Here is a 13007-nt window from a genome sequence, read left to right as displayed (position 1 = left end):
TTTTCCTTAATTTATGATAACCAGTGTAGTTAAGATAATTAAATAACAGAATTTTATGGGTCCAAGCACAGGAAAATGAGTTGGCTGCTTGGCTTGGTTTTTCCCATGTGTAATGTAAATATCAGCCTGTTTATCTCAGAAAATCCTCTATCAAGGATCTTTCAGCTTACCCAGGTAACTCTTGTGGGCTTTGCCATATTCAAACAACTTCATCTAAACCATTATATTTTCTTGAAGAATATAACAAGAACAATTTTTTCTTGAAGAATATAACAATAAATTTTTCTATAACTTTTATACTCTATTATATAATGTATAAATATAGTAACTAAGCATCAGTTAAAGTGCACAGGAAGAAAGGGCGTGATATATAACTCATTTCCACCAATTCATTCAAGTACTATTGGTAAAGGAAGACAGAAAAAGTTCTATGTGAAATACCTCAGCAATTTTCTGAAAGGATACTGAACATATCCAGTTTCTGAATCACATGTACAACTATAAGCACAAGTATACAGCAAAAGATACAAAACTCCTGCATTGCGTACTGCATATAAAAAATGACTTTTAATACTACCTTCCCTTAATCTAACCCTCGTTACCTATCTAAGAAAAATGCAAAACTCTACTGTCCTATAAGATTTCTTATATTTATTACTGATTAAAAACTTACTTCTTGCTTCTTGTAAAATTTTTTAATTATAAGCATTCTTGAGAGATCAATTCCAATTTTGAATTGCTAAAGAAATCACAACATTCACTGCCATTTTAATTTGAAAAAACAAAATAGTTTTAAAGTTTGGCATCAAGTAACAAGTAATAGTTCACTTTATAATTTTGGTGCTTTTTTGCTAAAGTGATGCAAGTCACCAAATGTGAACCTAAATGGCAGATGCGGTAACTTATATATCACATCATAAATAGCTGTGCCTTAATAACATATATAATTTTTAATGTGCCCAACGTCAAATTTTTGCAATTCTCTATTTCTTTAAGTGGAAACAGATTGATGTGACATGGAGAGAACAACAGTTTTGTTTCCATGTGCATATTAATCTGCTTTTGCTTTAAAAAAAGAAAGAAGAAAAGAGTAGAACAAATTTGGCATCTTGCACATTAAACATAATAGTATATGTATCTTGAATTTGTGCTCCTTGGAGATGGTATATGGAAAGTTTTCCTATTATAAATTATTATGAATTGGTTATATTCATCATATATATATCAGTTACTATTTCATTGAAGCATTATATACTATTAGGGTTGTCACCATCTAGTTAAATTTAATGCTAACATTTATGTTTGGAGCTAAGTACTGTCTCATTAACAGAGAAAATACCTAATTTTTGACAACTATTATTGATTTAATAATGACACTTTACACTTAAGTATACTTAGTTCTTCCTTTCACAGTTAAGAAGATTTTGTAGGATTAGTCAAAGTTTACTATTTTCTTCAAAATCTTTATGATCAATATCTGCTATTAATCTTTTCATGATACTTTAGTTTACAAAAATTTTCTTTTCTTCACTTTCTCTGTTCATTCCATCATATATAAGCTCATTTTTTGAAAACAAACTGCCAGAATTTTTTTCCATGTTCTCTACTACAGAGGAAAGTTTAAAACAATAATTTATTTAACTAAACAAAAAAAAGTGGGCAAAAACTAAAAATTTTCACGTTAGAAGCATTTCTGTTTGTGTTATAACCAACCATAAGTTATGGCTAAAATAAAAATTTAGCTATTAATTATTTTTGTAACTTTTCTTTTCCTTGCACTGCAATAATTTATGTTGACATTTGTATAATTTTGGTCATTATGATGAGTCAGGTTGTCATTAAGATTTTAAGTTCGCAGCTACAGGAAAAGAGATGACATTAGTTATGATTTCAAAATCAGGTTGCCCCAACACTGCAACTACCAATGTATTAATAAAAAAAAATAATAAAATCTCCGAGACAAAAATGGCATTGCACACACTTTTGACTATATCCATGTAAACATCGACCTATTTTCACTTAAACAATCAAAGAAAATTGACAAAAATCCAATTCTTCTTACTCTTGCAAAAAGTGCCAAACAAAGAAGTGGGCGATTCTGCACTTTAGCAGCGAAATTGTTTCTAAGTGATTATTAGTTAAAATCAGATCAGAATTTTCCGGAAAAAGTCACATTACATGTCTCATAATCTCTCATTTCTCTGAGACAAAATAATCTGTGATTCGAACTGTGTATTTCTCAGATTATTGTTAAGTCCTAGCTAGTAACCTTTATCGCCTTACCAAAATGTTGCCAAACTACCTGTTACCATATTCCAAAGATTAGCCAAATTAGCAATTTTTCAGTTAAAACTTAAAAAATTCTGAAATAAATATTTGGGACGGGTACATTGAAGTCGAAGATTTCCATAAAATTTTTAATATCTGAATTTCATATATTTGAAGGTTTGCCGTAGCTATATGAAATAGGTCTATAGGAAACTGGATGGGACAAAAAAATTCATTTGCTATAGCAGAATTTGACTACATAGTCAAGTCATGAAAGAAGAGAATAAAAATGGTTCATCTGATTAGCTGTATGCTCTTTTTGGATATTCTTAATAATAAAGGCCTTTCCTTTATTTTTCGTTGGTAAATTTTTCTTTCCTTGACAAAAGAAAGGGTAGAACATGACATTAAAAAGAATTATACTAACAAAACTTTGAAAAATAATACTTGATGAACTTGAGAATAAAAACTGTGATATGCAGCAAAGAAAATTGTAATGATAATTTAATGTAAAATGTATCCAGGTTGAATGGAGAAATAAATATATATTTATGTACATGTATGTCTCCGAAAAAAAGAACAGTAACTAAAGAATTGTTTATTAATTACGTTTCTATCAATACATGATGGTAATACATAATGTAATATTAGGATATATAATGCATGATAAACTATAACTCATATATTGAAAATATGTTACATATTGAATTTAATAAATTTCTAAAAGCTGATATGGTAAAAAATAATCACAGCAGAGATAATATTTTTGTATAAATAAAAGAAATTATTACTAATGAATGGCATTAACAGGCAGCGTATTAAAATACAAATAGAATAAAAAAACTAGTACATTAAGAAACAGATTGTTGAATTGCTACATTAATCATCATAGCTACTAATTAAAGTAAACTGATTTCCAAATTTTAATTGATTTTTTGTATGTTTTATATATTTTCAAAAATTGTAAAAAATTATTTTGGTACTTTCCGATTATCAACACCCTATGAAAAGCTTCCTACTTATTGGTGTTTTTGTAAATTGGCAAAAAATGTTTTTTGCCTGGCTACCTTTATAGTTTATAAGTACTATACTGCTCATAAATAATAAAAGGATGCATTTTATTTTTTAAATAAATGTAAGGGAGGGGACCAAAAATCTATATAACTGATATTCACATTTTTACAGATGTCAGATCAATTCATGCAAAATCTTAAAAATTTCTTCAAATCAATTTTACTACCGCCAAATAATTAATGACTGTAAATGCAATCAAGTAAAAGATATTTACAACAGTATATCTTTGCATTTTAAGATAATTAATAAAATTAAATGCTCACTTTCCGTCTTGATCATTCACCCATAATAAAGAAGGTCCAGAAGGCACAGTTTTATAAGAAATTCCAATAATCTTTGGAAAACAAAGTTTACATGTTTCTGAGTCTGTCCAAATCTTTAATGACCACTCCTCAACTACAAAATGTAGCTGACTACTCACATTCTGCAAAAACTTTTTTAAATCTGAGCATTTTAAATATTTTAATTTATCAGCTGATGATTTAATTTCTGAAACTTGATCCACCTCTATTTTATGGCAATCTAAAATAAGCATAAACTTTGAAAAGGACTGAGAAGTATTTTCAGCATCACTGCACTGAAGCACTTCATGATTTTTCGATTTTAAGGGATTTGATGTATCTGCAGAGGTATCTACATGTTTACATTTGCCTGGTTCTAACAATGCAAAATCAACAACAGGTTCCAAAAATAACACTGCATAACACTCAAAACACTTTTCTTCAAAGTTACAAGCAAAATTAAAAATATAATGCTGCACTAAAATGTCATTTACATTAGACACTAAAGGAAGGTCAGTATTTAATTTACTATTAGCCATTATGAAACACTCCTTTCAAAAGTCAAAAGAAAGCGCTATAAACTTTACAATGTTTTTATTTGCAAATATACAACTTTTTTTAATAAGATCTCACTGTTAATCTTTCTTATTAGTATTATTACAGACAGATAGCTCTGGATTTGATAAGGAGAGCGATTTGGATGGATAAGTAAGAGATTTCATTTCTAACTCACATATGGCTTGTTGTTTCTTTTTTAGCTTTACACCTGCACCAAAACCTAAAACGCCACCACCTGCAACACAAGCAATGCTACCTAAAAGTTTAAATCCAGCTAATGCTCCTACTGGTCCTAACAATAAACCTCCTATAACAGCACCAGTAACAGGAAATGATGCAGCTTTCAACACAGAAGCCTTCTTCAAATATTGTGTGCCAACATACACATTTTCATGTGTCCGCTGTAAGTTATTCTGAATTGTATCAACATTCTCCTGTTGTTGAAACACTAATGATGCAAACTGTCTGATGAGATCACGGATTTCTGATAGTTCTTTGCGTAAGAATGTCCAATTTTGCAAAGATGAACCAGATGTACGATATTTTTGTACTTGTAAATCACCTATGACTACTGGAGTTTCTTCACTGTGGTCTGGGCTTTTATCTAATTGACAGGTCAATGTAGGAAATGAGGAAGATGAATCAGACAGAGAAAATTCTACATCAGGAAAGGGTTCAAGACTGTCTGAATGCAATTCCATGAACTCGGATAAAACTTCAATAGCATTTTTAGCTGGACTTTCAATTTTCTCCAGAAATAAATTTTTATCTTCATCTTTGACCTGCACATTTAGTTGTTCAAGCTCAAATAAATCATTTTTCAATAACTGGACAGTTTTTGCAGCTTTAACTTGTTCTGAACGTAATTCTAGAGACCTATTTTCAATCTTCAGATTTTGTATATTTTCACTTTGCTGTCTCAGAAGCTGCACATGTAGAGGAATTGCTACACTGACAACTTGATTAAGAGCAAACTGCAGTCTCTTGAAAGGTAATTTTGGCAATTCAGCAATGCTCTCTGAGGGAGCCGAGTCATTGTCTATATTTTGCATTATAAGCAACAGTCAAGAAAAGAGCATAGCATGTTTCAAGAATTATCACCTGAAAAAGAAATATATTTCTTGTATTACAATTGAACAAAATGTAATTTAATAGCTTGTTTAGCAAAATTTATTTTTCAGTTGAACATAACAATAAACATAATACAAAAAGAGGCTCGGATTCTGTAAAAGCACAAGTCTAAACTTTTATAATTACATTAGACTTTGTTTAAAAACATAAAAATCTAATTAGATATTTTTTCCAATTAAAAATAAATGTCATCTTTGGATTTCAGCATTAAATACCTACATTTTATCCATTAGCTACCATATTAAATGTGCAAAATATTCTTTTGGTAATCTGAATTTGTGCTTTGATTATACGTTATTCATCATCATAAACCCTGAATGACAAAAAGGTAAGTGGGATAAAAGAATTATTTTACTTTGAATAAGAATTTCCCTTCCCTTAACCCTTTGACTACTAATGGGACATTTATGTCCCACTAAACGTTTAAAAATTACTACTGGGTTAAAAACTACTCAAAATGTCCTGAATGTTGCGGATCATCTTCCAATAGTTGGAAAAATCAAGATGGCATTGTGCTCGCTGAACACAAATAAACACAGAGAAAAGAACAAATATGAGTTGCCCAATGTGTAATGTTGGGTTATGCAAAGAATGCTTTACCCTGTACCATATGACGTAACATCTATTTCATATAATAAAGTTTTCCAGAATAATAGGTGTGCTTATAGTAAGTTGATCACTACATGTGGTACAAATGTATACCATAAACAGGATTTATAAGTTTATACTTTAGTAAACAAAGTAAGTCAGTTTAACAAGTTTATACTATAGCAGGCATACTTGATATTACTGTTTACGCCAGAAATTATTAATTTTGTCAAAAACAAAAAAAAAAAAAACTGGCCCTGGTAGATAAAACTTTCATAAATTTAACAATTATCTTTCAAAAGTTTGCACTGCTCAGGGCAAAGGAATACACAACATTGACTGGCAACTGACGTTTTCAGAATAAGGATGATAGGTTAACATATAAGAACTCCAAAAAGCTCCCACTTTCTGATAATGTACTCATTCAATTTTTTTTAACATTCCAATTTATTTTTCAAAGCACCTTTGGGAAGCATTCCACAGAGAACCCGGTAAATGTAAACATCGCCAACTTTGGCGATAATAGTTCAAACCTGGTAACCCAGCAGATTATTCCTATTCGCTTGTTCGAAGGTTGCAACCATTTCTCTTGCATTCGCTGTGGTTGCTCACGTTTGGAGATATATATTATTCGTCTCTTATTTATTATAATTTTCTCTGATTTTCCATGTTATTTTTTCTGAATTTTTTAACAACGAATAGATAGAAATATTTTCGTATAATTAAAGAAGTTTTCGTCGACAGATGCCGGTTCTCGGACCGTCAGTTTCGGATCAAAGGAAGAAAATATGGCGGGAGGGGTGAATGCTAATTTGTAACACAGCTGTTCACGTTGTGTTCGTAATTGTTAACAGCTGTAAGCACGCAGAACCATGTGGTTTCCAACCCCTGAAATAATTTGTTTTCGTAGGGCGCAAAAATGTGCATTTTAAATAATTAAGTAATGCTTTTATTTTTATTATTGGTTATTGTCATCTAAAATTATGAGAATAAATCAATTTTTATGGCGTAAAATTTTAACAAGATACTACAGTGTCTCACAAAAGTGATGGGACACTTGTGCTTTACGAAAGGAAACTGTAGTAAAATAGATTAAAAAAACATGTAGAATTTTTTTGTGGGTGTGTTTCATACTTAAATTTAGTAACAATTATTACATAACATACTTTTCTCAAAATATTAAAATAGTAATTTAATAAAAATACAATTGTTTAGAACGGAGCAAAAAATGGCTCACATAAGTGATGGGACACTTACTTTTCCATCAAATATTTATCCAAAAATTTTGCTTCTTAAAATGTTTTAATATTTTGTTGGATTTCCTTTTATTTTTAAAACGTGATTTAATCTTCTTGGGATGGATTCGACTAATTTTCTTGTGATTTCTGGAGTGATTTTACCCCATTCTTCTTGAAGCAATGATTTTAATTGTTGTTTTGAAGAAATGGTGTGTTTGCGAATTCTTGATTCCAATTCTTGCCAAATATTCTCTATGGGTTTAAGTCTGGAGATTGTGGTGGTGTTTTTATTACTATACTGTTAATAAAAACAAGATTACCAACTCCAGTGGACGACATACACCCCCATACCATAACTCCTCCTCCACCATGTTTTACTGTTGGCATCAAGTTCTGTTTGCGAAATTCTTTCCTGGGTTTTCTCTACACCAAGATTCTATCATCAGAACCAAATATATTAAATTTACTCTCATCAGCAAATATAACTTCATTCCAGTAATCAGAGTTCTTATTTATGTTGGATTTTGCGAAAGCCGGTCTGAGTTTTCTATTCTTTTCACTTACGAAGAATGTTTTCCTGGCTGCTCTACCGTGATATCCAGCAGATCGAATTACTCTTCTAATAGTCTCAGGATTAACAATTACTCCATATAATGCTTGTAAATCAGCAGCAACTTTAGGAGCACTCATTCTTGGATTTTTTTTTTTAATATTTTGAACAATAATTCACTTTATTCCATTGGATAGCTTTGATGGTCGGCCAGGTCTTCTTTTATCCTGAATCATATGATTCTTTTTATATCGCTTAATGATATTGAAAACCGTTGAATGACACATGTTAACTGTTTCAGCAGTTTCTCTAATAGATTTTTCACGTTCAATATGCAAATTAATAACTAATTTTCGAATTTCAGGCAATGTTTCTTTTCGTTGAGCATTCATGGCTGTACTGAGCTAAAAAACACAAAAATTCCAAAACAAACTGGAGAGAAAGACTGCAGACAATTTTATAAATTATTGCTAATTGCTTTTGAGTAAAAATAAAAACCCAAAAAAATATTTTTATTGTAGTACGTAGTAGCATCTAATGGTGTCCCATCACTTACGTGAGGCATTTTTTGCTCCGTTCTAAACAATTGTATTTTTATTAAATTATTATTTTAATATTTTGAGAAAATGTATGTTATGTAATAATTGTTACTAAATTTAAGTATGAAACACACCCACAAAAATTTTTTACATGTTTTTTTTAATTTATTTTATTACAGTTTCCTTTTGTAAAGCACAAGTGTCCCATCACTTTTGTGAGACACTGTATGTTGTTAATGCTTTTCTAACAATAACCTTTCAGAGGATGGCATGTGTGACATAAATAGCTGATTAAATTGAAATAAAAATGTTATTGGTTATCTAAGATGACAGAATAGTTTGATGCATCCCCATGTTCATCAAAATTAGCAAACCACTGCTGGTGTAAGGAATACAGTTCAAATGACTCTTGAAAAATAATAAAATCTATAAAGTTCTAGTTTTATTAACAATGCTACTGAAGAAAATTTGATTACTGTTGTGAAGGTTATTCATATTGTGAAACATATTATGAAAAAGACCGGTATTTATTTCAACATAAACAAACAAAGTACTTAAAAATGAAAAAAGACACTTGTAATAGAAATATCAGTATTCTATATGAATTAGAGAAAATACATATAAGTATAATGTAAGCGTAATTATAAGAATACTAATTTTTATTTTTTAAATGAAATTTTACTTCTTGTTATGTTTAATATATTGTTTTGGCTGATCTTTAGAATATGGTAACTGGTAGTTTGGCGACATTTTGGAGGCGATAAAGGTTACTACCTGGGACTTTGGTAATAATGTGAGCAGTACTCAGTTCCGATTACGCATTATTTTGTGTGAGGGAAATGAGAGATCATGGGATATGTCATGTGATATTAATGGACGAATTACGGTTCTTTAATCGGAAAAGGGGGGAAATCGGAAAAAAATCTGGAAATTTTGTATTTGGCTTTTTTCTGTGTTGTGTGAAACAGTGTTTGTTAATTTTTGGATCCCATGGCCCTAACTAAAGTGAATTCGAAATGGGTATTTAATGGGATTGAAAGGGGTAGTAATAAGTGTTTCTTTAAGGTTGTGCGAGATAGAAGTAAAGATGTTTTATGAAGTTATTTATTTTACCTGGTACCTTGGTGTGAACTATAAGTATGATTTCATAGATCCTGAAACAGAAATAAGAAAAGTTTATCGGGCACGTAATCAAGATTTTGAAGAAGAATAGGTAAGTTAGTATTTTTAATTATTTGAGGATATTATTTTTATGCATTGTTCTAAATGTAAGATGGAAGTAAAGTAATTTGCGTAAACGTGCATGGAAATAATTTAAATATTTGACACTAAGTATTTGTAACCATTTGTAATGTTTGCGGTATGAATTAGTTAGTGACGCTCGTAATATAATAGATAATGTAGAGGTAAAAGTTTCTGGATATTTTATTTATTTTATACGAGGAAATGTTCATATTTGGAAAGGGAAATATACTTTTTCGCGATCAGGTAATTTCATATATGTTCTTTTTACCGGGTTTAAAGATTCAGAAAATTGTCATGCATTTTCGTGAAATTTTTCTAATTTATGAGAAAAAAGGAGTGTACACGGATATAGTGAAGAATGTGCACAATGCCATTTTTGTGCAATTCTGGGATGTTTTTTTAAGTAAAAATAAGTCGACGTGTACATGGTTTAGTGATATTTAAATTAAATGATAGTTCTTTTGTGAATTTTATGTTTGTAGGAATTTGGTATACGTTTCAGTTGAAGTAAACGTGCATGGAAGTAATTTAAATATTTGACACTAAGTATTTGTAACCATTTGTAATGTTTGCGGTATGAATTCGTTGGTGACATTTATAATATAATAGATAATTTAAAGGTAAAAGTTTTTGGATATTTTATTTATTTTATACGTGGAAATGTTCATCCTTGGAAAGGGTATATACTTTTTCGCGATCAGGTAATTTCATATATGTGCTTTTTACCAAGTTTAAAGATTCACAGAATTTTTTTGCATTTTCGTGCAAATTTTTGTAATTTATGAGAAAATAGCAGTGTAGATGGATAAAGTTAAGAGTGTGTGCAATGCCATTTTTGTGCAATTCTGGGATGTTTCTTTAAGTAAAAATAAGTCGATGTGTAAATGGTTTATGTGTATGTGCTATTCTGAAAAACGCGCAAGGAGTTTGCGATTGTGCACTTTTTCCCAATTTTGCAGTGAATATTTGTCATGATTAAACAGTTTTGTTAGATAAAATTTCTAGCATAAGTGTAATTCGGCTAGTAGATTGTTGGAAGAAGTGTTCAGTAGATAAAAAGAAAAGAAACATGTCTTTACTTCGTGAAGACAAAATGGCGGCGGGAAAAAAAAAATAGAGGGTTGCTGTAGGAGAGTTGGTCGCCAAATTTTCGCCAAAAAAACACCAAGTTACCATAATGTAAAGATCAACCATTGTTTTCTGTGCTAAAACTTTTTAAAATAAATTTAATACAAATTTATTTTCGTATATCACGTTTAACATCCACATGCTTATTATCTGTGAATTTTTACTACCTTATGCTTAATATATTGTTTTGTCTGCTAACTTGAATTTACAAGCACTAAAAATCACGTTTACAAAATATAACGTTTACGGCTCGGCTCATCGGGACTTGGCGAGTAAAAATGCAACGGCGCCAACAGGTTCTTTCCCGAAGCGCCAATGAGTTCTCCGCGGATGAAAACCTCACCTTTGTCTTGAATTTCTTCTGGAATAATTATATTCAACTATCAAAACGCAACATACATAATTAATATTTTCGATCTTCAAAAGGATCTATTGCATCTTACTCCATAAAGCAATGAATGCAACATCATTAGAGTCGTTTGATGTAACTTAAGACATATTTTAATTGCATTCTAATTAAAAAAAAAAAAAAAAAGACTAACAGAAACATTATAGGTATTTCCTTGTTTACTTAGTCGTCAAAACAGATTGCACATTCAATGATGATAGCAAAAGCATTTAAATAAACTGAAATGGTACATTCAATGAACGGCCAATTCTTCAAAACTTAAACTCAATCAGTAGTTTTAATTTTTCACAACACATACATACAAAAAAAAAAGCTTGTTCCCTAAAAATTACACGTGTTCTTCAGCGTGTTATTTCAGTTAATACCACACAATAAAAAGTTTAACTTTGCTTGCCACTTATTAAACTTACATAAAGATAATAGTTACACAGCAATAAAGGACTGGGGTTTTCTTCCGGAGAGGATCCGTTGGCGGCGAAACGTATTTACTCGCCAAGCTCGTCAATGGCTAATCGGCCATGAGTGAAGCGGTGTACAGTTATGTTACAAGATATTTAAAAAGGTTAACCGTAATACAAATTAAAGAAACATATAAAACGCATCTAAATTTGAGTTAGCCGCAGAAAAAAATTATCAAAAGTTTAAACATGATATTTAAAGCATAGAAATTAAGTTATATTATTATATATATTAAACAAACATATTGCAAGATAATTAAACGGGTGATCCGTGATGTTTAAAGCATATAAATTAAAAAAACATATTAAACGCCTATCATATATAAACACCTAGCATCTTCTGAAAGGTAATTGATACATTAAAAATATGTCAAATTTTTAAGCATGAAAAGTGATGTAATTCTTATTATTTTAGATAAAAATAAGAGTAATAAAAATAAAAACTTTAGTTAATTATTTAAACCTTATATTATTGCGGCCCGAAGTGATTCCAAAGACTGAAGTGCAAACCTTGAAAAATAACATTGATTACGAGGGATAATATAAAAATTAGAATTATTTTCCGCACACTAATGTAAGGCCTGCACATATAACACTACGCAAATACCTTTTTCTTTACTGAGATCTTTTATATCTGAAGTTTTTGGATCTAACTAAATATTATTGATTACAAATTAATGCACTAAATTACTCACATAATAATTTTTTCCTGTCCTGTTTATAACAATTTTGTAATCGCATAAGGAAACTTTTAACAACAATGATAACAAGTGCACAGATAACATTACATGTTGTGCATCTCTTGAAGACCTTTTGCCTACAGTGAGGAAAAACAAAACAAGCTAGGATGATAAAGGTGGAGTGGGAAAGAAATAAAAAAAGCATTTCACAGTTTAAAGATAAAAGTTTGGTGAAAAAATAACTTAAGATATACAGATTAAAAAAAATATGTTAAAAAAAATTGAAAAGTTTCAAATTTTAGTGATCGTCTAAAAGGATTAATTTAGGTTTTTTACGCTGTCTCTAAGATCGCGGTACCCTCACTTTTTACTAACCTAAGGCTTCCTACAGGGACATACAGTAAGAAATTTACAACTAATTTACACAGCCATTTTTATTCATATCTGCTGATTTACAGTGCATGCTACGTTATTTAAAAAAATATTAATTATAATCCATGTTCTAGCACTTACAGATCTTGCATCTCAAAAAGATTTTAAATACTTAATTGTAAATACCGAAGACTCGGTGTAAAAAAAAGAAATAATTTAAAGAATATTTGTCTTCGAGTGCAGGGAATTATAATGCTCCTTATTTTTTTTCATTTGCTAGATTTTGAAACACAAGTGAAGTAACTTTTATGGACAGCCATGTTTCTACTTAAAACACACACACAGATCGTATTTTATTCTCGAGTGTCAAGATGTAGAAACATCTTTTTACTCGACTTCTGATAAAGATCGGGTGGCATGTTCCTAAAACGTACTCGCCGTACCCCCTGCTGTGACAATGCTGAATCACTATTGGCTGACCGACTTGC

At 30.3% G+C, this 13007-nt stretch overlaps 2 protein-coding genes across 3 annotated transcripts in view; both read right to left on the bottom strand.

The window, feature by feature from the left end:
* Positions 1-4162, bottom strand: part of LOC118192150 (aminopeptidase O-like) — a 59809-nt gene extending 55647 nt beyond the window's left edge. For both annotated transcript variants that reach the window (XM_035363048.2, XM_035363049.2), the window contains exon 1: positions 3606-4162. In XM_035363048.2, the coding sequence (XP_035218939.1) occupies positions 3606-4162 (557 nt within the window). The remainder of the gene's footprint in view (positions 1-3605) is intronic.
* A 96-nt stretch (positions 4163-4258) lies between these two features.
* Positions 4259-12312, bottom strand: Syx17 (syntaxin 17). The gene is made up of 2 exons (XM_085826936.1): positions 12163-12312; positions 4259-5282 (listed from the first exon to the last, which is right to left on the bottom strand). Exon 2 carries the CDS (start codon positions 5231-5233, stop codon positions 4259-4261), a length of 975 nt encoding a protein of 324 aa, XP_085683062.1. The 5' UTR covers positions 5234-5282; positions 12163-12312.
* Between the last annotated feature and the right edge of the window lie 695 nt (positions 12313-13007).

The sequence above is a fragment of the Stegodyphus dumicola genome, chromosome 11, assembly GCF_044657685.1.
Source record: "Stegodyphus dumicola isolate Sdum_Otavi_A_Nest chromosome 11, ASM4465768v1".
In the NCBI taxonomy this organism is placed as follows: domain Eukaryota; kingdom Metazoa; phylum Arthropoda; class Arachnida; order Araneae; family Eresidae; genus Stegodyphus; species Stegodyphus dumicola.
This window is presented reverse-complemented; position numbering and strand designations above follow the sequence as displayed.

Excerpts from the sequence above, each read along its gene's own strand:
- Syx17 (XM_085826936.1), bottom strand. The coding sequence starts at position 5,233 with ATGCAAAATATAGACAATGACTCGGCTCCCTCAGAGAGCATTGCTGAA.